Source organism: Erithacus rubecula (genome assembly GCF_903797595.1).
Source record: "Erithacus rubecula genome assembly, chromosome: Z".
NCBI classification, from domain to species: Eukaryota; Metazoa; Chordata; class Aves; order Passeriformes; family Muscicapidae; genus Erithacus; species Erithacus rubecula.
In genome coordinates, this window is record NC_136661.1 from 24,337,412 (window position 1) to 24,361,569 (window position 24,158).

A 24,158-nucleotide genomic window follows, 5' to 3' on the forward strand; every position below is an offset into this window, starting at 1 on the left:
GCTGTTGTGATGGGCTTTGGCAGGGTGGGAAGGGCTGCATGGCCAGGTGCTCCCCACTCACCATCACCCCTGGGTCTGAGCTTTTGCAGTGCTCCCGTGCCATGCGTCCCGGGGTGCTTGGGAGCACAGGGGAGCAATGCTCTCTTGTAGCTGTGCTGCCCAGCAGGGTGGAGACACCCTGGCTGCTCCTCTGTCCCCAGTGAGGGGTTCTCAGGTGAACATGATTTGGACACAGCATCTTTTCTCATGGCTGAGCCTGACCCTCTAAGTCCGACCCATCCTGGATGTGCACTGTACAAAGCAGGGGCTCTGTGCTCCTTTGGGATAACAGCAATAAAACAGGTAATTAATGAGGCTGTGCTCTGGACTGGGCTTTGCTGGGAGCCTGGGAACTGCACACAAGGGTGGGAATGCTGCGGGAGGGCTGGAGGCAGCCCTGTGTCTGATGGGGACACACTGCATCTAGTGGCCTCTGAGGAGCTCCTTGTGCTGGTTGTGGTGTCAGGGGATTGTGAAATGGTCCCAAAAATTCCCTAGAAATTAGGTCCAGACGAATATGTCTGCAGTCACAAACAGCTAAGCATGAGAGGATGGCAGGAGTGAGCCAGCATGTGAAATGTGCCCTGGTGTTTCTGTGGCTATGGCAGAAAACACTGCACAGGAGGGCTTTTCCCTTTGAATAGGAGGATTGTGTTAGGTTAAACAGGTTAAAAAGACATGCCAGTGGTGTTCTAATTTGCCCTAAAATTTACCCCAAAACCAGAGTCTGGAAGCACAGTTTGTCCCATGCTCAGGGAGGCAGGCACACATGAGCATGGGCACAGATGCACAAATGTAATGCACAAGCACAGGTGTTTGCACTCTCCTTCCAGATTTATTGCTGAATGCTGCTTTCCAGGAAAATAAGGTGGCAGGTTACTGGGAGCCTCTCGAGGTGTGAAACAGGTGGTCACAGTGCTGCTGCAGTGACCACCTGTGACAGTGACAATGTCACCAGTGACAATGTGTGATACAGTGACAATGGCACCAGGGAAACACTTCTGAGGAGATGCCCTGTGAGAAGTGATGAGCTGCCACCTGCAGCACTCAGCGGGTGCCAAAATTCCTTCTTCTCAAAGAACCTGGGACAAGAGATGTGAAGAAGAAGATCTAAGGTGGTGCAGCAGTGAAGCAGCAGAAAGGAATTCACACAGCTGTACCCCTGGCCAGGGCAAACCTGATGCTCTGTGCAAAGATAAGGCAGTGCTGATGAAGCATGTGCTGGGGTAGTAGATGGACAAGGCTATAAAAAAGCCCATCTAGGCATCGAATCAGTCTGCAGGGAAGGAAGGAAAGTTGCAACAATATCAAGCTGAGCAAAGAGTCAGGAAAGCTCAGTTACGCTGGAGCAGAAAGGCTTCGGTGACAGGAGAGAGCAGCCGGGTGAGACAAAAACAGACTGCAGCCAAGGAAGCCTGGACCCCAGGCCAAACGATTAGCTCAAGTCATTAGCTGTGCAGATGATGCTCCAGGGCTGTGCCAGAGCAGAGTGCTCTGGGCTGGGATGCCAGGTGGAGCTCCAGCAAAGCTTACCTGGACATGGGCACACCAGCTCCCTCCCTCCCTCCATCCAGGTCCTTGCCCAGCAGCAGGAGTGGGATGTGCTGCACTCGTGGGGACCAAGGGCTGCTTTTGGGGCTACATGGGTGTTAGAGGGGCTTTGGATTCCAGGCAAAGCTTCAAGGTGTTTTTCGGTGTTCTCTTCACCAGCACTGCTCTCCTGAGGTCTGCTATGGTATTGAGAGCAGAGAGGATGTGGGAAAGTGGCTGGTGGTCAACAGGGGCTCTCAGCCTTCCTGTCCTGAGGTATTTCTCAGTCCTGGGCATCCCCTGGCATTCATGCTGTCCCAGAGGGCAAAGCCCAGACCTTTCTCACAACCCTTTTATGGCCTATATATAACTCCCAAGTGTCCTCCAGTGTTGGGGTCAATGTGAGCCCTACCCAGAGCTGCAATAAACTGAGAACTTCACAGTCTCACTTGCCCATTGCCAAAGAGCCAACAGAGTAGTGAAAGCAGCCCCCAAGGGTTTGTTCTGTCCCTTATGCTTGTAGATTTGTCCACAGGTGAACTGAGTGTTCAGCCTCACCAGGCATCCTTCTCTGCCAAGCCATGCAGGGCGTGTCAAGGAAATTGCTGATTGAGCAATGAGCTGTCATGACAGCTTTGAGCTGCCCCCAGTCATCCCCTCTGAAATCCCTGGAGGGGTTGCAAAGAGGACAGGAAGAATGATGTCAGAGAATCAAGGCTGGGGACATTCCCCCTGGCCACTGGTGCTATTTGCAGGGAGCATCTGGCTGGGAAACTGCAGCCCAAAGGTGATGCTGAGAGACACGTGTGTTGCAGGGATCCTGGGAGGTGGTTACTTTTCTAGAAGTGTAGAGCAAGACACAGCTGAAGATTTTTTTGGACTACTGATCATCACACATGTTGACTTCAACACTGAAGCCAATGAGTATTAGAGACAGAGCAAGAATTGGAACCGTTTGAGTCCTTCTGAACGAGATCCCTAGGTCCACCTTGCTGCTTCTGGGCAAAGCTGTGAGTTGCAATTTTCCCTCCCTTATTCCCATTTAAATCAGATTGACTTCATTCAGCCAGAGGAGATCCAGTAGCCTCAGTTCTTGTGATACACCAGGACTGGGAATGTGATGAGAGCTGTGTGAGGCTGCCACGAGCTGGGAGTTGCAGGGGGAATTGCAGCAGCTGCAATGTTTTCCCAGTATTTCCCAATGAAATGAATGCAGCCAGACCAGATCCTACCCAAGGGACTGGCTGTAGCTGGAATTTGCTGAAATTCCCCCTTTGCTCTTTCCAGCTCCATAGCTCAGAGGTGGAAGGCAGACCACCACCAGACAGCATGGGGAGCAGCTGTCCTGGCAGCTCCTGTGGCTGTCAGGTCTCCAGGAAGGCAGCAGCATGGTCAGTGCTCCCTGAGCAGAGCCCAGGGGTGAAGGTGATACCCACACGGTCTGTTTACATTTCAATGGGTTGGATTTCCCACAGGGATCATTAGTCCCTTCTGATTTCCGCTTTAATTAACAACTGCATTATCGAGGTTTCTGCAGGAGTGAGTGCTCATGGATGCTTTATGCTGTATCCTGTGGTGTCCTCGGGGCTGGAGCTCCAATGCTCTCTTAATTGCTCAGGAAGAGGCTTAAATGAGTCAGTGCTAACAATGCTCTTCCCTCATCCCCACCAAATCCCCTGCCTGTTTGTGCCTCTGGAGACCCTGGACCCTGAAGCATCCCTGTCTTTCCCATCTGCATCACCTCTTCTGGTCCTTGAGAATCAGTCCTGTGAGGGGGATGGGTGACCTTCCTGAATGCCACAGGGATGCACTTCAGACATGACCACCCTTTTCTTAGAAATCTTACTGACCCCAGCAGGGAGTGGAAACCCACCACATTCCCCTTTCACAATGCAAATGGAAAGCCCCTTTCCTCACTCTGGGGCTCTTCCTGGGGAGCAGAGGCGTGTGAAGCTGTTGTGCTTTCACCCACTTGGCTCCCTGACAACTGTTGTGAGGAAGAACAATCTCCTTTTCCTTGCCTGTGCTGCTAGCCGGGGCTGTGGGCAGCTTAAGGGTGGGGGTCCCCGGCAGCAAGAGATAGCTAAGAGATTTCGTTCCACATGGATATATTCCCAACTCAGCATGCTCCTTTTGGTGTAGAGCCAGCTGGGAGCCAGCAGCAGGCAGGAGAGGCTTGTGCCAGGGGAGTGGTGGCTGGGGGCAGCCCTGCTTGCCATGGGGTGCAGGACCCAGCAGTGCCTGCCATCTCACAACATGGGACTCTTAGCAACCCTTGCCAGACCTTGGTTGTGCTCCAAGATCTGTCAAACACATGGAACAGAGAGGTGAGGGTTTGCTGCTGGGCAAGCCCCCCAGCACCCCATGACAGTGGATCAGGGCTCTGCTTTTGGGACCCACTCTTTGCAGAGGGCTCCACACTGTCAGACCAGTGAGGAGCTGGCTCTGGGTTAGGAGCAGTTCTGGCCACCAACAAGGAGGAGCTGTCATCCTTCCTGCTGTGACAATGCTTAGGCAGTATCCTGAGGAGATTAAATAAGGACCAGGTTGCAGAACCAGCCTACATCCCCAAACCTGTGGGAAGCCTGAGGCTGTTGACAGACACTAATCCACCACCTAAACTCACCTTCTGCTGGCTTGTGAGTGTCACCAGGTGCTGATTGATGTTAAGCTGGCACATCCTGTTTGTGCTACTCCTCCTGCCCACCAGACTGATTCCTTCTCCACAGCACTGGCTTGTCAGGCACAAGAGCAGCCAGAGTCAATGCTTTGCTGATGGAGGAGATCACCCTGCACATGAGGCTGGTGCCAGTGCCAGGGCCAGTGCCAGTGCCAGTGCCAGGTTGCATCATATCTGGTGGCATGGCTGGTCTCTCCTCTTGCTTCTCACCATGAAGCAGGGAAGGGGCAGAGCCTCTCCTGCTGTTGAGAGGGGCAGAGAGACTCACTGAGGTCCCGAGGTCCCATCTGTGTGTCTTGTGGCCGAGTAGATATTTGTCCATGTGGAAGGGGTGTGTATGCTGCTCTCCACTGAGGTGCAAGGGCAGTCCAAAGCTTGAGCAAGAGAAAAGCTGCAGGCATAGAGACTCTGCTCCAGGGTTTGTTCACCCCTGTGGCAAAGCATTTTTCCTATTTATTTAAATTCCCAAGTGGGAATTTATCTGATGCATCTGGTGCCTTTACATTTGTCCTGCCCCTGGGCCCCTCAAAGAAGACCCTGACTCTGGCATCTCCAATTCCCTTCAGCTGCTGGCAGCAGTGAGCCTTTCTCCCTTCCTTCCCGGAGCTGCACAACCCCAGTGCTCTCTGCTTCCCACAAGGGGCTGAAGCAGCCTGGTTTAAGGGACATCACTGCAGGTGGCACTAGCACTGGCATGGTGGTGAGTCACCACACCAAGGAGGAACAGCCCCCGTCCCTGAGCTCCTGTGAAGATTCGAAGCGGGAGCGCTGGTCCTCGCTCGGCAGTGCCCACGCAGCGGGTGAGCTGCTGGCACCCTGTGCTGTGCACACAGCCTCTGTGGGGGATTTCTGCTCTAGCAGGGAGAAAATCTGTTTACAGGAAGCTCTGTAGCTGCCTTTGGCCATGAATCCATTTTCTGGGACACCTGGAAACCAGGCTGGCTTTTGGCCTGTGAGATCCTGGCCCTGGAGTGGAGTGTGCTGACTGGGCTCTCCTCTCTCTGCCAGATTTGGATGTGCCTCTGTGCAGGCACTGGAGAGGCCAGGGGGAGAAAGCCAGGCTTCAGCAACAGCCAGGGAGAGTCTGGGGTGGAGACTGACATCAGCCTAGTACCAACATATACCCCCAAAATGGGGTTGAGACAAATTCTACCCCCGCATAGCATCAGAGGTTGAGACTATCAGATATTTAATGTCCCAGAGATGTCTCAGGGAAGAGACTGGGAAATGTGTACAGTAAGAACCTCCCCCCTTCCCCCACCCCAGGTGCAATCCCAGGGTCCTGGGTTGCTTTCACAAGGTAAAGGGACTCTAGAGCTGCCTGGTCCTGACCAGCAACACCTATGGGCTGAGTGCTGGAAGAGAGGGAAAGAGAGTTTGGCTATTTTTCCACAGAACAGCTGGCTGCAGGGAAAGCAGCTGTTGGGGTGTTCAGGAATTGCTCAAAGATTAAAATCCAGCCTGTTGTAAGAGTTGTTACAGCTTGCCAGACTCCAAAAGAAAGTGAAAGCCATGGTCTGGAAGGATATATAAGCAGTAGGGAGCAACAGCAGCATCAGGAGGGTGCAGAGAAGCTGTGCAGAGCTCACCTCTCTTGCCTGGAGCTGCATTGCCTTCAGCCCATCCTTTGCCAGACTCAGCAGCAAAATGCAGTGCCTGCATCTTCTCTGCCTCAGTCTCGTGTTGCTGGGACATATCCTGGATGGTAAGAGGGGACTCTCAGGCTGCCATTCCTGTGGAAGTGAGAGGATTGAGTTTCTTCTTTCTTTTGCACTTCCATCAGACTTTCAGAGGGACATGTAGCTGCTGCTCCATCAGAGCCCTCCTGCATCCTCTTGTAACCTGTCCTGCAGGGACTTTGTCCTGCCCAAAGTCCAGACAGGAGCCTGCAGGGCTCTGGGTCTGGCAAAGCATGTTTGGGAAAGGCCATGGAGCAATCCTGCCTCCCAGTGCCCTAGCCCAGCTTGCACATATTGGGCTGGGATTGTCTTGGTCCCACTTACCCCAGCTCACTGAGGGAACATTCCTGTCACCCTGTGGTGGAGGGCAGCCCGGAGTCAAGTGGCAGGGCTGATGTTTGAGGGGCTGTTCTTGCTGGAAGGGGGGTTTGCACAGGTCTGGGTGGGTGACATCAGAACCTCTACCTGTGGTGGGGAGCTGGGGGGGTCTAGACATCTTGTGGTGTTTGCACAAGGGCAACAGACGTCCATGTGTGCAGCCAGTCTTGTCAGGCATTAGCAGTGAATGCAGCATTTGCTGGGAGGGTGACTCTGGATCTCCTTCTCTGCAGAGAAGCACAGACAGCTGTGTCCTTCAGCTGTCACAGGAATGATCCATGTGGGGTGGGCAGGTGATGGGGTAGCTGCCAAACCTGTGATTGCTTCAGTAAATAAAGCTGAAGTCACCCCTAGCCCCTTGGAAATGTGTGTCTGTATTGCAGCACCCTGAAGCAGGGTAAATAAAGATTCCCATGTCCTGCCTTGCTAGTTAGGGGTGCAGGAGGGACACAGTCATACAGAAGGGTTGCCTTCTGCTGTTTACTCCTCCCCATCTCCTTTGCTTTCTGTCAGAAGGAGGCAAAAGGCTCCCAGCACTGCGGTGTGAGCGCAGTAAAGCTGGTGCCTGTGTGCCCAGCCAGGGCAGCGTGTGACAGCATTCCTGCAGGCACCATCCTGCTGCAGCCCCTTCACCCTCTGGGGAAGCTGGGACAGGTGCAGCCAGCCTCAGCCTGCGTGGTGTGTTCCTCCTCCAGTGCGCAGCGGGAACAACGTCCTCGACTGCTGCCTGCGGACGAGAGAGACGCCCATCCCGCCACGGATCGTGCAGGATTATCAGCTGCAGCTGGTGCAGGATGGCTGCAACATCCCTGCTGCTGTGTAAGAGCCCAGGGCGTGGTGCCTCAGGGACAAGGAGTCGTGATGGCCAGGGATGGACCTTGCATGGAGGAAAGGTTGAAGGCAGGATGGCAGAGGGAGGCTGGGCTGGATTTGAGGGTGAAGGAATAGGGAGAGCTGCAGAAGAGATCCTGGAGATCCAGAAAGGGGGAGCAGCTGAGAGGGGAGAGAATGGGACAAAAGCCAGGGAAGAAAGTCATCCACAGGCAGAGATGGGAGGGCAGTGAGGTAGGAAACAGGTGAGATCTCGAGCTGTTCTTGAGCGTCTATGGGGTGTCTGCTCACTACAACTTGTGTTTTTCCCTCATGGGCCTGACAGATTCATCACCACAAAGGGCAAGCGTCTCTGTGCACCCCTCCATTCCCTGTGGGTGATTCGTCTCCAAGAGAAGGTGGATGCCAGGAGGGTAAGAAGCATGCCCATTCTCAGCCATATGTGAGATCAGCCCAGGGAGTGGGTTTATCCACTGCCAGACAGGCTTTTCCCATTATGACTGTGATGCTGGGAAGAGCAGGGCCTTGCTCTACCAAGGCATGGATAATTTGTCTTAGTCTCCATCCCTCCTGCCTCCATCTGGGACCTCCTCAGTAGTACCTCTTCCATTTCAGATAAATGCAGCCGTGGGACTTTTTTTTTGCCCAGTGTCTCTCTTGTCTGAGCTTGATGTGTGCCCTGGCAAATGATGCTGGGAGCAAAATCCCTCTCCACTTCTGCCCTGCAAACTTGGAGTCTGCTGCTTGTGCATTGCCATGGATAGGGCTTGTGATGAGTTTGGTGGGTGCTCTACAAGCCCTGACAGGTCCATCATTACCATGGCTTGTCCAGCAGAGGAAGGGACTCTGGGGAAGCTCATAACCCAAGGAGCACACTAATACCAGTTGGGTTTTTCACTTCCCCAGAGAAAACCCCAGGGCAAGTAAGTCCTGAAGAAGCCATGGCTGGTCCCAACATCTGGAGGGGACCATCTTCCAGCTGTGAATCTGATGCTAATGGAGCCAACTGCTTCTACCTCCAGTCTCAGGGCTGACCCTCCTTGAGACTCATGCCTGTGTGTGGGGCTGGGCAGAGCCCTCTCTGCTCTGTCTTTCTTCCTCTGCCTCCAATGTGACCCAGCAGTCTGTGTCAGGCTGAGCTGGGGGCTGCTGGACTGTGTCACCTTTGCACCTGGAAGCTGTTTGATGGACTGATCTGCGAGGTGAGCTGGGGAGTCTCAGACTTCCCACCAGCACAGCAGCTGTGATCTCCAGCTGTAGCCTGATCCCTTTGGTTTCCTTGTCAGTCCCAACCAAGAGTTCTGCATCCCAGGGAAGGGTTGCCAGCATAGAACAGTGTGGGAATGGAGAGGAGTGATGGAGATGTTCCACAGCAGCCATACATTGTGCTGATCCTTGCCAAGCACCACCAGATGCCCTCAGAAAATGTGTGGCTGATGTGGTTCCTCTCTCACTCCTGAATTCCCTGCACTGTCTCCCTCCTGCCCTTCCTTGCGAGGGTAGAAATAGAGCCAGTAATGTGGAGCAGGCAGAGATGTGGCTCTAAGCCCCTGCTCTCCTCTGGGACATTGCATCCTTTCTCAGTCCCCCAGCCTGACACCACTATCCAGCCCTGCCCCATGCCCATGCCTGGAGGTCATGCTGCTCTCAGGTTATTTGCTGCTAGATCTATTCAATGCAACAATTTTATGTATATGCCACTTGTTTACTCTCTTTCTCTCTTTTTTTTTAAATTGTGCCATGATTTTGTTAAATAAAAACAAAAGCCAGCAGGTAGTTGTCATGCCTCGTGTTTGAGCCTGAAAGTCAGCATGGAGTGTGGTGAGCAAACAGCACTGCCTACTGTGCTGCAGTGGCAAGGGGGCTGTGCTGGGCTGTGGGGAGAAGGAAGGAGGGCTCATAGGGATGAAGAAGACAGCAGATGGGCTGCAGGTCTCTCCTGGGAGTCTCTCAGTTCCATGGCAAAACAGGAGCCCTGCTCTGCACTGCTGAGTCTACAGAACCAGGTCTCCCTGGGAAGGTGTGCAGGGATGGGGTAGGAGACAGCATGCCAGTACTGCACCATCCAGTCCCAAATGCTTCAGTCCTACCAATACAGATGCTGGTTGGAGCTCCCCAGCTCCCAGCTTCCACATGGAAGAAGTGCTGCAGCAAGGGGAGGTTTGTCCTTGTAGTAGATGGAAACTGAGGCACAGTGTGATTGATTAGTCTGGCAGGACAGATTACTTGCTGCAGCTGGGGTGCAGGTGAGTAGAAGGATAAGCTTTTGGGGCAATGGAGGCTGCTGAAGACATGTACTCCTAGTCATATCCATGGATAAGGCACTGAGATGGCAACCACCCCCCAGCTCCTGCTACTCATCAACAGTAAGCTGAGAGTCTGTGGCCATTTTCCTCCTGAGCCTCAGGTCTGCTGTGCACGCTGAATAAGGTCTTGCTGTCTCAAAGTGTCCTTTAATCCCCTTTTGTCCAGGCCATGTGATGTTTGAACAAAGCTGAAGTGATGTCCAGCTGAAGCCTTTGCGTGTCCAACAGGCAGGCACATCTTTTCCTCCCATGCACTGCTGTGTGATTCTCCACATCATTAAATTAGTCAGCATGCCTGGGCACAGGCTGAGAGTGAAATGGCCCAGGACTGCTCCTGAAGGCAAGGGGAACGTGGCCACCAGCCCTCAGGGGATGGCAGCCACGGTGGTGCAGCGGCTTGGCTGTTCAAGCAGGGAGTGCCCAGGTACCGGATGGCTTTTTGCTGACAACTCTTGAATTCAAGCTTAATCCCATCCCTTCTTCTCCCCTGGTGGCCTGGCTCACTTAGCTGGTGACTTGTTTCCCTTCCAGGTGCCCTACCCTCTGGGGTCCTCATCCTGGTCCATGCACATGCAGTGCCTCGGGCTCGGATGTCTCTGAGTGTGACTCTCACAGAGCACCAGCTCTGTCCCAGATCATTAACTATAGTGACAGCCCCAGCAATTCAATCCTGGGCAGGAGAAGGAAGAGAAAGAAGGCTGGTATGGGAAGAGGGGCCAAGACAAACAGTGTGAGTGGGAAATGAGGATAACTGGCGCTGGCTTGGACAGAAGCCATCCTGCTGCTCGCTCAGTGACCTGTGAGGGGCCGTGGCTGGGGAGGGGGAGGATGCTTGGCATGGATCTGCTCTGAGGCTGAGCTGCTGCAGCTGGAGCGGGTCCCTGAAGGGCAGGGGCTGCCAGAGGAGCTTACCCTGGGGTGGATCAGATTCATCCCTGGCTGCAGGCTACAGTGACAAGGAGAACAGTGTCCTGGACCAGGGAAAATGAGGGAGAAGGGCCTTGAACTGATGTCTTGGTGTTGGAAAGAGATTAATCCATTTACATGAATTTCAGGGATGTCTTAGTCCAGAGTTCCCATCTCTCCTGGGAGCAGTAAATGTGTTCTCCTCAGAGCAATGCAGCTGCACACCACAGATCCCTGCTAGGTCCTTGCCTGCCATGGCTCTCATGTGGATGGTGATCCAGATCCCAGCTCTGGCAGCAGGCTTCTCTTACCCCACCAGGAGAGGACAAGAAGACATACTTTTCTGGACCAGGTACATGGTCCTGGCTCCTGTCCCTCCTCCAGTGCTGCAACAGCCTCTTTACTCACTCCAGAGCCCAGCTCCTCTTGGAAATCTGTCAAAACCCAGACTTGTTCAGTACTTAGTAAACTAGGGAGTGAGTCAAAATGTCAACGATCTCTAGAAGGAAGCAGCCACTTTCCTTAGGGAAAGCAGTTAGTCACTGCCATGTCAAAAACCTCGATTCCCAGCCCAAAGCTAGTTTCAATAAAAAAGTCCTCCTCCTTTTATCCCCCCAGACATGTTTTTCTTGCTCTTTTCCTACCTTCACTCTGTCCTCAGGGGTGGGTGGTGCAGGACGAGAATCCATTGCAGTATGATGCAGACATACCCTCAGTAGCTCAGGAGTTATGTGCAGGGATCAATTTGGCTCTGGAGCATTGGCTGAATCACCTGTAGCTCTTTATTCATACCGGGGGACCTGCACTTCACATGTTGTGGAGCAACAAGATAACTGCAAAGCTTTTCACAAGGAGCTGACAAAACAGCCACTCTCTTGGTGACAGTGCACCAGGCAGGAAAGAGAGGACAAGGCTGCATCTGTGCAAGCAAACTGAGCAGGCATCAGGCCACTCCCTGGCTGCCAGCTCTCACAGCTGGGATCATGAGAGCACTTGTGTGTCTGCCTGGCATGGTGAAAGCAGTCTTGGATGCTGCCCAGGCTGAGTGCAAGGGGGACCAGACATAGCAGGCACAATCTGCAGCAATCTCAAGGTCTGACCTGGCACACACATACCCAGCTGGGAGGTAGGATTGAAAGTTCCATGGTAAAAACACCCATCTGCTCCTCTGCAAACAAGGCACCAAGGGAAACGCTATGCTGGTCTCCCTTTGTGCCATTATACCCTTTCCAGGAAGGGGACTAACTGGAACCAGTTTTGTCCCCTGCCTCCAAAGAGAGGGTGTATCGCCAAGAGATGGTGTTTTCTGTCACCAGCATCCCCCGTGTGTTGCACATGCTGCTCCTGGAGTGACTGGGGAGGAACCAACTGCATCCTCCCACATGGACCTGCAGGCAAGGTGAGCAGCATCACAGGGGCTAAAAGTTGTTCCCCCTCTCACAACCTTCACTCAGCTTCTTCACATGACTCCCTGGTGCTCAAGAACCAACAGAGGTTGTGGACGTGCCCTGGGCACATTTGCCAGTGAAGGGGCCAGTTGTTCCCCATTCTGGTGGTATCCCCATGGTGCCAAGGCAAGGGGCTGCTCTTCCCTGGCACAAGTGCCATATCCAGCTCAGGGACCTGTCTGGGTTTATGTGAGTAGATGGGACATGTGGATGGTTGGGGAGGGTGGGAAGCCAGGTGAGAAAAATCCCCTTTAGTCCTGTTCCATTGTACTCTTTCCTCTTGCCTAAACAACATGTGTTGATGATGGAGAGGATCCAGACCTGGCATCTCTCATCCTCAGGCCCCCGCTTGCTTCCCCCTAATTTCCAGCATATCATCTCCACTGCTGCTTGTCTGGACACTTTCTGCAGAGATTTGTCCTGTAAGATGGTGCCAGCACTCTTAGCCAGGCTGTGTGGTTCCAAGAAGGAGCTGGTATCACTCCTGCCATGCTGCTCTGCTGCTGATTTCTCCCTGGTGCCATTGTCCAGCCTGCACCTCCATGGTTTGATTCCCAGGGCTGGAGCACAGGACAAGGGGTTTTTTCCTGCCCTGTGCTCCTGGAGTCAAACTGAGCCCAGAAGCTGTTTTGTATGGAGACCCTTGTGCCTAGCCAGGACTTGACTCAGCTTTGTGTTTCTAGAAGTAGCAGGAACTACATCTCATTGCAGTGGGGGCTGAGTAGCCACGAGCCAGGCACATCTCTGCCCAGGTCCCAGGGCTCCCTTTGGAAAGGGAGGGGGGACCTGTTCCTCTCTACCCTCAGATGCACCCACCTTCTCTCTATGCATAAAGATGAAACCAGGAGGGCAAGCAAAGAGAAGATTTTAACCTGCTGAGAGAAGGCTTTGGAAAGTGTCTGTTAACCATCCCTCCTGAACAAGCAGTAGGCAATGACAGGAAGCTTAGTGCCATTGCTGTGGCCCTCCTCACCTCTCCCTCCTGTTTTCCCCCTTAGCTGTGCCTCTAGGTAAGGCTTTTTTCTGCTCTCCACAGTGTGCCCTGCCGCAGAAAGCTGGGGGAAACCTATCCTCCCTTCTACTCTCAATTGCTCTGCAACCACAGCAAAACAGCCTGGATACAGGGGAAACAGAACTGCTTCTGCCAGAGACTGAGGTGAGGGGTCACCACCAGCTCAGACTGCAGGGATGGGGCTTGGAGGGGGCCAGAAAAGTTCTTGTTAGGTCTGCTTGGGATGAGAGGGACGGCCATGGGGCAAGCAAAGACAAGATTTTGGACATTCTTGCGGGTTTGTGAAATTGGTGTGCAGCCTGAGAGGCTGGGATGCATTATACCCATAAGCATGAGAAATGTTTCCTTGTCCATGGTGAAGAGGGAAAACCAGAAGATCGCTGATAGCAAGACGGATCCCAGGTGCTCTTCCTGAAATCTTTCTTTAGACATAATAAGCACAAATCTCCAAACCTGGTGCCTCACTCTGCCTGCTTGGCCCTGTGCTGCCCAGTTTCTGCCCAGTTTCCTGGGATCCTTCTGCCCTAGATATATTTTACTGGCATGGTGACTATTCTGTGCCTGTCCAGAGGATTTGGCAGCTGTGCTGTGTCAATGCAGATTTGTAAGGTGTGCTCTTTCACAAGTTTCCTGACTTGGGAGGAAAGTTCACCTGCTGCAGTCTTTAGCTGTTCTTTGCTCCAAACACATCTAATTCTTCCCCACTTTCCCAAAGAAAGCAGCATTTCTTTCTTGCAGATGTCATGGCTGGGAAAGCCCCTCCTCTGCTGAGATATGCACAGACTGTCCTCACACTGCAAACCCACAACTCTGTTTACATGGACGCTCCTTAATCCTGTTTAAATTATCAAGCTGTGACTTTCTGCTCTCTGTGGGAGGGACGATGCTTTAGAAATGTGAGCTGTTGAGGTGGTCTTTGGTGAATAAATCAAGTGCTTTCTTTGAAAGTACCTGCAATGTATAGTTTCCCACCTTTTTATTTAGCTGACACAGCTTTTGGAAAGGCACCAGTGAGCGTTTGTGGTGATGGATGACAGCCACTGTACTGCAAAGAACAAAAGCAGAAGTGTCCTGTATATGCTACAGCTACAGATTCAGCCTCTTCTCACAGTGCTTGGTTTCATTTCCCAGCCACTGCATTGTCCTCTGACCCTGACAAGGACAGCTACCCCAGGGAATTCCCAGTGACAAAGCCAGCAGGGCTGCAGGTTTCATTGCCTGCCTGGGGTGAAAGCAGGGCTGATATCTGCTGTATGGAACCCAGCTGTTTCTGAAGGCTGTGTCTGCACTGTGCAATGACTCTTTGCTGAGCCTCTGGGATACAGCTTCAGGAGGGCAGCAGGTCCTGGAGATGCTGTCACTCAGCTCAGCACTTCTCACTTTGGGTAGGCAGGCTCTGTTTGCCATGATTTGCCCCCCATCACAGTACAGACACTTGGAGCAGCAGATACTTTGCAGCTTGACAGAAGATGGTAGGAGGGATATTTTCTCTACCTTGATCTGGTTTCCAGCTAAACTACTCACTAGCCCTGCTGCCAGCAAATCCAACACAGGTGGTTTGTTGCAAAAAATAGCATCTCCTGGCATGCCTGTGTGTTGTAGAGCTGGTGTTTAAAACTGAATTACTGCAGACCGAAGCAAAAAATCACCACAAAGAGCCATTTGTGAGTCAGCCTCACACCAAGAGGTGCTCAGGTCTCCAGCCCAACTTGGCAGCTGGTGCAGTGCTAATAGGAGAAGTGGAGGTTGTGTTGGGATGAGAAAAATGGGATACATGTCCTGCAGCTTGCTGTCACTGCATCCAGGCGCTGTCCCTTTCCCTTTCAGCAGGGGTGGCTGCTTGCTTATTTCTGAGATTTCTTTAGTGAGGATTTTGGATGTCATTCATGAGGGGTCAGGTATTGCATGAATTATAAAAATCAGTCTTATTGGGACAGGTGGTCCCAGGTGGGACAGCTGGACTCAGTGCACCCACTTGGGAGGGTTGTTGAGAACCATGGTGAGTTTGATCGGAGGTGTGAATGATGCAGCTTCAAACAACAGGATGAAGAAACTTGATTTAATCTTGCTTACAGGAATGGATTACATGGTCTCCAAGTGCACTGAAGGATATAGCGAAGAGAAAGTGAAAAGAAGTACTGAGCTTAATTCTGATAAGTCAAGAAACCACAGGGGTCAGACTTTGGGGGAAATTTCATTTAGCAGGAAGACACAGATGAAGAAATGCTGCATGTCCAGTGCTGTAAACTTTTACAGTGAAACAAGAGCTCATCAGAAAACTGGAAGTAGTGCTGGCTCTGGCTCAGCACAGGATGGGTTAGATGACCCTGTGCAGTCCGCACTAATCTTTTTTCCCCCCTGTTATATTGTCCTACCAGGTTCCTAGTGGGTGAGGTAGACTTTCTCAACCTTATGCTGTACTTCTGAGGGCTACATGAATTCCTTCACTGCCATGATCTTGGGAATCTCTCTGAAAGGTGGAGAAGAAGCATGGAGTTGGACTCTGAAGCCCCCATTTACTTGTTGGGTGTTTGGTGTGAGGCTGCCTGTGGTCACAGGAAACTCTTGCTCCTGGGTGCAAATCCAGGATCTCACCTACTGCCAAGTGATGAAGGTGCCTTGGGAGCATGGGGAGAGATTGGCACACCAGACTGAAAGAAACAGATCTTGTGTTTCTTCCATTAGAAGCACCTTTGAAATGGAGCAGGCTGTGTGGTGCTAATAGTAGAGTGGGAACCATCAGCAGTGAAAACCAGCATTCTTCTTACCACCATCTGGGCCACATGCTAGGGTACTTCTGATGAGGGCCTTGGCAGGCTTGGCTCTGTTTCACCAGCATAATTTGAGTTTGGGCTTGAGGAAAAAAGGAAAGCAACCCAAAGAGATAACAGAAAAGAGCTCTTGAGGGCGAACGTGAAGCCAAGGAGTTTAGCATCAAACGCCTTTTGAAAGCAGCTGTGCAGCCTTGCTCAGGGATAAATAAAGGCTGGTTTGAAGCTGGAGAGCTAGCTGGCAGAACATACTGTTCCATCTTGCCAAACACTTCCCAGACCACCTGTCCTCGCAGGGCTGGGTTCCCTGCAGAGCTCTCATGCTGCTGCACGCTCTGGTGGAGGGGATGGGTGTATGGCCAGCATCAGCCTGGGCTTGGAGCAGGGCACGGCTCAGGGGGAAGCCCTTTCAGGGTCCTTTATATCTCTGGAGAGCTCAGAGAGGTGGGGACCATTCCACTTGATGGTATCCTCACCCTTGTGATGTTTCCAGGATTTGGAGTGGGAGGCAGCTGTGAGTTTGGCTGGCAGGAGATGTGCACTCCTGGTCCCCAGGGCAGTGCCAGGCAAAGGCCTTGGTTTTGGGTTGGTGCAAGGTCTGAAGCATTGGAGTCAAGGGAGTTCTAATCAAAGCAGGCCTCAAGTGTCTGTGCTCAGTGCTGTAGCAGAATAAGGAAGGACTCAAGCAAAAAAACATCTGGAACAAGATCAGAAGCCAGACACTCTCCTAAACAAAGGAGATGCATGGCCTTGGAGGAGAAAACAGACATGTAAATAGAGACGGAAGGGGCCAACAGAAGGTTGGGTTTCTCTGGATCTCATTTGTCTTCCTTATGCTGCAGCTGTCTAAAGTAAATGCTGGGGGGCTGTGGTGTGCTGGAACATGCTGGGGCCATTCATCACGGGCTGTGCTGGCAGCTGGGACAAGTCCACGATGAGCAGAACCTTCCAGCTTTCCAGAGGGCCCTGCCTCACTTGCACCACTACTTTTGAGGCTGCAGGCTTTCTTGTGCTGCATGCAGGCAAAGGTGGGGAGAGAACAATTTCTTTTAATAGGACATTCACCCCTGTGAATGTGACACTGAGGTGCTTTTTCACAAGGACTCTGGCTGGTCTTCAGGAGGGTCATTGCCCTCTCTCCTTCCAGAATCCTTTCAGTGTACTGTGGTCCAGATCTTGCCCCTCATTGACCGTGTCTGGGTGTACTTACACAAAGGCCTCCTGGGTCAGTACTTTCCAGTCTGGACAGCCTCAATCTGCTCAGCATTTCTCCTTCTCTTTCTGCTCTCCTATTCAGAACAGTGTGTGTGGATGTGGAGGGTGGGTAGTTCTGCAGGGTTTTCATACAGGACTGCTACAGTGGGCTTTCTTTGACAGCCAGGAGACCAAGTCTTGACACAGCTCTATTGTGAAGGGAGTCTGCAGCTCCATGCTATGCTTGCATGGGACATCAGCACATCAAAACACCAAAATTCCAAAGTGAGACTTTTTATCTGCTTCTTGCAAAGGGACCTGGAGAAGGCCACAGTGGCTGGAATTTTGAGGGCTTCCCTGTGGAGCAAAAGGGCTGTACTGCTCCAAAGCAGCATCATCTTTCCCAGTTTTCCTGTGGGATACCCCTGTGCAAGGATTTCCAGGCAGAGGTTTATCAAGAACAGGAAAAAGCCATCAAAGAAAGTCAAGCTAAAGTCTTCTGGGACAGAACTGCCGAGCGTGCACAGGGGGAGTTAGGAAAGTCTCTGAAGCATGTAAGATGTACTAGGCTGGTATTCCTAAAGGGACACAACAGCAAGAAATGGGAAGTCCCTGGCTGGCTCTTCTGTGCCTGATAAGGCAGACTGGCTCCATGCCCTGCTAAGGAAGGACTTGCTTGTACATCCTTTCTTACTGGAATCAGAGGGGACAGTCATCAAGATAACAGTCAGAAGGATGGGAAAAGAAAATGTGTCCCATCCAAGCACAGCCATTGTGTTAGCCAGACTCCTAAACTGTTGGAAAGAACTATCAAAAACTGGGCAGCATTGAAAGCTACTGAACCCCTGAGCTCCCCTCACTTTTCATAAAGCTACTCCTGCAGCATTAGAAGTGCACTGATCGCCTGGAATTCTTAAAAGCCTTTTAAAGGCTCCATCTTCTTCAGGGAGGCTGACCCAGGACCCTCAGTCAAATTTGGTTAGAAATGTCCTCCACACAGCCCACTGCAACATTGCCAGCATCAACCCATGGCAATACTCATGTCAGGAGCAAAGGCTCCTGTTCCATTTGCATCCCTGAAATGCTCAGGTCAAAGTTTAAAAACAACAGCAGTGCTCTTTTCACATGCTCTGTTGATAACCCATTGGCCTCTCAGCACAGGGTGCTGGTGGGGCACAGCCAGGGGCTGGACTAACCCACCACATGTAGGTGCATGTGGCTCCCACGCAAGCTCCAGCTGGGAAAGCTCCTGCACTGGTGACTCCTGGGTGCTGGCAGTGAAGGATGACTCTGGATTCCTCTCCAGAGGATTTCTCTAATGTACCTTGTAGTGGTCTCAGCTGAAGAGAGAGACAGTGAGAGAGCCTCTGTCCTGACTCAGCACTGCTGCTTTTGGGCTGTCTCTTCACCCTTTGCACTGTGAAATTCCACCTGATGCCTTTCACATCCTTTTGTTCTTATAAGAGGTATATACTGCCACTCTTCTGAAACATCAAAGAGGCTCATTAACCTGTGCTCACCTTCCTTGCTGGTGTCCTCTGACAAGCCCCACAGGGTACTGGGGCAGCTGCTCTTTCCAAGCACCCTGCTTGCTGAGGCACCCCTCACCCTACAGGGAGCTAGGATGAGGGGTCCCAGCAGAGGTTCTTCCCTGACCTTCATCTCCAAGAGATCTTTACCTACCCAGCATTTCTCACATCCTGAGGAAGTGGCTGCATTCAGAGGAGCTGTGAGTGCTGTCCGGGATGGAGCGTGCTGCTCCCTTGACCTCCTCTGCCACAGGAACAAGAGCTCTCCTGGCTCCCTGCCCTGCTCTAGCAATGCTTAACCCAATGTCCCTGACTCCCTGAAAAGCCCCGAGCTGCAGAAAAAGGCAGCCACCCGCTGGGAAGAAGGAAGGCACCAGCGGGTCTCTTCTTGTCTTTGTTTGGGCAGGCAAAGTCCAAGGCTAGCTGTCACACAGAGCCATTCCAGGCTGTGGGTGTGTGGCATCACATCCTGGAGACCCACAGAAACTGGCAGCAGAGATAAAAAAGCTGGAGAGAACTTTGCCTGAGGGCATCCAGGGGTGGTGCAAGGCTCAGGACATGATGCATGAGGTTGGGCTGGTTTATGTGAGCTCACAAATGGTTCTGATGGGTACATGCAGTTCCTTGCAGTACAGAAACAGCACACTGGACCACATCTGTGCTGACTGTTGACTGAAAAATGCTGATCAGTCAGCATTTGGGTCACTCCAACACATTTCAAGTATTATGTGGCTTGTCTCTGTGGGTTTCATTCGGTTTGTTTGTTGGTTGGTTGGTTTCTTTTATTTAAAAAGAGTGATTTCTGTAGACAGGGGTGCTTGGAGTGAATATGACAGGACTCAGAGATAGGCACAAAGTAAGAGGTTGCTCTGACAGATGCCTAACCTTTCTCTGAATTTCTTGCAGCTGCTGCTGCATCCCAAACACCATTTCTGAAGGGACAAGAGAGTTTGTGGTCATGCTATGGGAAGATGCCCCTTGTCACCAGTATGGCCCAAGGTGGAGGAGCAGCCCCAGCAGAAGAGATTGCTCCTTTCCTATGCCAGAGAGTTTATCAGACAGATGCAGCTGCAGCTCTGAGCCCAGGGGCACCTGGTTTGTGGGAGAATGACACTGCTGAGCTCTGCTCCACAATGACAATAGGCTCATCCTTGAAGTGTAGCCCTGCCATGGTTTCTGTGTGTCACTCACTGTCCCCCTCCTTCCCTGTGTACAGGAGTGGCAGATAACTCTTCCTTTCATTGTATGCCTGGTCTGTTTAGATCAGACTGTGAGGGCTTTAGAGACTACTGCTGGTCTGAGTCTCTGGACAGCACCTTAAGAGCAACAGTTCCTTGACAGAGACACACATGGCTGGCATATCCTGCACTTGAGTGCTGAAGCTCCTTTTGGAGTGTAGAAACTGAGATTACAGTGTGGAGACCTGGCATGGACCATGGGAAATGCTTCAGCATTCTCTTTACCTCACTACTGTCCTAACAGAAAAACACTCTTAGAATCCTCCAGGCCAGGTGAGCCCTGCTTTGGTCATGTAACACTTGTCTTTGCTGGAGACACCATCTCAAGGAGTCTGTGATGTGCTGGGATGGGTCCAAAAGCCTTGCCCCCATAGGTCCCTCTCACACACAGCAAGGAGAAGGCATCTGCCAAATTTCCACCAGCACCAGCAGTGCCTGCAGGAAGGCAGGGGGAGCTGGGCACAGGTGACAGCCACATGAGCCCATGGCTTATGGTGAAAAATCTTGCACAGGACACAGTGAGCATGGGGGGAAGCCAAACTCTCCATCCTGGTGGTTTCCCTGCTACTCTTTTTCAAGGTTCCCACGCTGGTACATGTAAGGCAGTGTCAGTTCAGAGCTGACATCACACCAGAGCCCTAGACACATCCCACGGTGCCATTCACTGGGTTTATCCCTCCTGGCACCCTCCTGGTGTACTTGGATGGTGTCCCAAGCTGTGCATGGCCCCCTGCACCTGTGTGAGGACACTGAAAGCCACCTGGTTTGCAGCCAGGGATGGGGAAAGGCTAGCCTGCTTAGCCTGCCCCAGGTGCATGCCAGTGAATACTTCCCAGCTAATCAAGGATGTTTTCTAGTGAGCTCTGAGCCATGCACAGCTAATGTCTACACCAGTGTCATTTACCTCTGCAGTGAAATAAGCTGCTGATTACATAGCAGTAGATTAAAGGGCTTTCAATATCTTTATTGGGTACAAGATACAAAAACTTAGCCTGGTATCTGTCTTCAAAGAAAAAAGAAGTGGAGGTAAATCTAAATGATAAAGGGAGGACTTGGCACCTTATCCCCCTTTTTACAGTCTGCTCAGGTTTACAGATTACACAGCCCTGTGTACATTTCAGTAAATACAGTGCTACAATGAAGGTTCATTTCCTTGCAGAGACATTTGCAAGCTCCACACCTTGGTCTTATCCTCTCTCTTTTTGAGCTGACAGTGGCAATTTGTCCTTTGCTGCTGATGGATTGTGTGGCTTGCAGAGGTACTTTGTCACTCCTGGACTGAGTCAGGGGGAGCAGTGAGGAGTTGTGTTGTCTCCTTGCTGTTCTTGGCAAAGATGAGGAGCACAGGATGGTCAACAGCTCAGATCCCAGAGATACCAAGAGGCTGGGCTTCCCTTGGTGTGACAGGAAAAAGACCCCACAGCTGGCTGGGCAGCGCCCCATTCTTGCACCTGAGGTTTCAGCTACTGCCCATCACCCTGACAACCAGCCTCCTGGTCTTTTATTGGGCTTTTCTTACATTCTGGATCTGAGCTGTGCTCAGGAAGGGTGTGTGAGGAAGGGTATCAGAATTATTATAGCAAGGGAATCACAGTGCCAGTCACCACGGGCTGTGCTGGAGCCCATGCAAATGGAACCTTCACTTCCCTTTGCAGCTGATGTTCCAGCAAAGGTGGCAGATCATTTTGGTGTTTCATCTTTGAAGTAACAGCCTTCCTGAAGAAATGAAAGCATGACCTGATCCCTGGCTCCAGATCCCAGTTCTAACACTTTTATAGGTTTCCAGCCCATCAGAGCAGGAGCACTGTAGAGGTGAAGCAGCAGGTCTGTAGATCACCTGTCAGGTCTTCACCAAGGATCCTCAGGCCACAGCTTAGGAACTGCTGCCTTTAAAGGATTGTAATTCAAAGAGGAAGAGAAAGAGCTTATTTTCTGCAGAAGTGGGCCCTGGAGCAGAGCCAAGCTCCTATTATTCTATGTAATAAGAATAAGCATACAGCAAAAATCCCACAGGAAGGGAAGGCCACTAACTCGCCGCAGGATCTGAGCTGACTTCTTCCTCTTTCCTCCATCTGAGGCTTTGGCTTCTGCTGGGTTCCCCTGCTGCTGGGCAGCAGCAGGCTGCCCTCCCAGCAATGGTGGCATACAAATTGTTCTGGGCTTCCTTCCATCCACCCTTCTGCTGGGCTCCCGAGCTCAGCAGTTCTCTTTAGCCAGGCTACAGGCAGGAGTCTTCCTTCAGACCTTCTTGGCTGCCCCAGTGCCCCTGAACACAGAGGGGTGCCCACTGCAGGGCATCAGGGCTGCACAGATGGCAGCAACTGGAGCAAATGTCCCCTTGTGCTAGAACACTCTGAGCATTGCTTCCAGCAGGTTTTGACCCAGGTAATTCCTGACCCCAAGGCCAGGCAACATTCCCAACCAGAAAGAAGTCCTTGGCAGAGCTGATTTCTCAGTGCAAACATAGCTGGAGTGCCCTTGCTCCTCTCTATGCAGAGTGTTGGTTTCTGCACGATGCTTCTGCTGGGGCTCTCAGAGTGCCATGGTGGGTTATTGCCTTTATCCTGCCATGGGTCTGGAGAGGCTCATTCCTCAGCTCTGCACACAGCAAAAGCATTTCTCCAGCTCCTTTGGCTACCTTGCCTGCTCATGCCTCTCATCCATCCCCTACTGGGGTATTTGGACAAGCACAAAGGGGATGCCCAGCCCCACAGTGGCCTGCAGCCTCTCTGAGTTTGCCACCAGTGCCCCACATCATGCCAAAACCCCAAACAAGGCCATTGGGAGAAGGGAGGTAGCATGGGCAGCTCTACCAGAATTTCTGAAGCATTGCCAGCTTCAAGCTTAGAGGATTTTCTCACCAGGCAGCAGGAGCTGAGGGATGTGGATGGTGCTGCTGCAGACAGAACACAGCTCCCAGTTCACTTCAGCCCCTGATTTGCTCATTATCTTGAGACCACTCCTGACAGGGCCCAGCCTCCAGGGATCTGAGACAGGGCCTAAAGTAAGACTGGGGGTGGGAGGGTGGCTGCTGCCCATGGCAGCCTGTCACCAGTTAGAGATGCCATGAAGTGGCAAGAATCATTTGGTGGAAACCAGCCCCAGGACCTGGACTGGAACCAGGCACACACCAAGACAAAGATATGACAGCCTCAGACATGGGGACTTGTCCATTCCTTGGTGCCCTCAGATTAAGAGGTCAAACCCTCTTGGACTGGTAAATCTCAGCTTCAGGAGTGAGGCAGTCACATCTGTGCTTAACTTCTGCTCTGCTGCCTGCAGAGACTGTGAGTTTCACCAAGGGATGGGGAAGCCTCAAGCCACAGGGGTGCTGCACCAGAGCCCACACCACCCATGTTGTCACTGCTGTCCCCAGTAATCAGCACACACCACACAAGGGCTGGCAGGGAGTCCAGCTAGAAAGGGCCAGAAGGGCCTTTGCTTTCTACCTGCTTGGCTCATCACAATCATCACTGGCTTGCTGCCCTGAGCCACAGGCTGCACACTGGCTCCCAACAGCTCCCTCAGTTTCTATTCCCTAGCCACATTCTTCCTTTCATTTTCCAGAGTTTTCTCTGTGACTATAAATAGCCTGGTGAGGGATTTACCAGCCCTCACAGAAGAAAGGGCAATAATCTCTTCCTGAAGGAAGTGGCCAGGACACCTGAAGGATTCTTCCAACCTGAGTGTAAATGATACCAAACAATGTGCCCAGGAGGAAACTGAGGCAGTGAGGGCAGAGGAAGCTGTGAGGTGCAGGGCTCCAGAGTGCTTTGTGGAGGAATACAGCTGCTGCCATTAGTTAATTAATGCTTGGTGAGAGGCTGCCATTGCTGGGGATCCATGGTGCTCCTGTCTGAGCACTGCTGAGCCACAAAACCAGGCCACAGGCTTGCCACAAAACCAGGCAGCATGCTGTGAATGGCCCAGAGCCCTGCTGGGGGTCTACAAGGAATGTTTTAAGTGAGATGATTTACTACTTCTCATTTGCCAGCTTGCACTGGAGATGACTGCCACCCCTTCCAGCCACCCAGAGGTCTGCATTCTAGAAATAAAATTTTGTTCTGAAAATCTGTCCTTGTCCCCAGGTGAAGGTACCCACAGGGTGGACTGGAGGTCTGCAGGAAGATCAGCATCCAGCATCTTTGCCCTTGGCTGTTATCCCATCTTTATTCTTGGTGTTAGGAGCTGCTGATCCTGCAGTGGCAGGGGTTTTACTTTCCCACAGGACCTCTCCTCCACAGAGGACAGACACAGCTGAGATGACACACTTTCCTCTTGACATTCCCTAATTGGCTTGATTTGTCCATATTAAACATTTACTATCCACAGTTAGCTCCTTCATTAGCTATGACACATCATGTTTAACCACACAGCAATATTGCACCAATGCCAGGGCCAGCAGCAAACACTCAGGAAACTTCTGCACAAGGATAATACAGAGACCACAAAAAAATCTGGGTCTGAATTAAAACTTAAACAAGCCTGGAAATACTTCTGAGGTAGTAAAAGACCTTAGACAAGTGTGCACATTCCCATTCACAGCCTTCATGCCTGCCTCCTTTATTTCTACACAGCATAATGGCTTGCCTGTGGACCTGGGCACTCATAGAGAGG

The 24,158-nt window shown here is 51.9% G+C and overlaps 1 protein-coding gene across 1 annotated transcript; it reads left to right on the forward strand.

The window, feature by feature from the left end:
• Positions 1-5,811: 5,811 nt before the first annotated feature.
• LOC306814408 (C-C motif chemokine 19-like) lies at positions 5,812-8,821 on the forward strand. Its single transcript, XM_079330403.1, has 4 exons — positions 5,812-5,954; positions 7,002-7,125; positions 7,463-7,550; positions 8,044-8,821. The coding sequence occupies exons 1-4, from the start codon at positions 5,897-5,899 to the stop codon at positions 8,062-8,064; spliced, it is 291 nt and encodes a 96-aa protein (XP_079186529.1). The 5' UTR covers positions 5,812-5,896; the 3' UTR covers positions 8,065-8,821.
• The last annotated feature ends 15,337 nt before the right edge of the window (positions 8,822-24,158 follow it).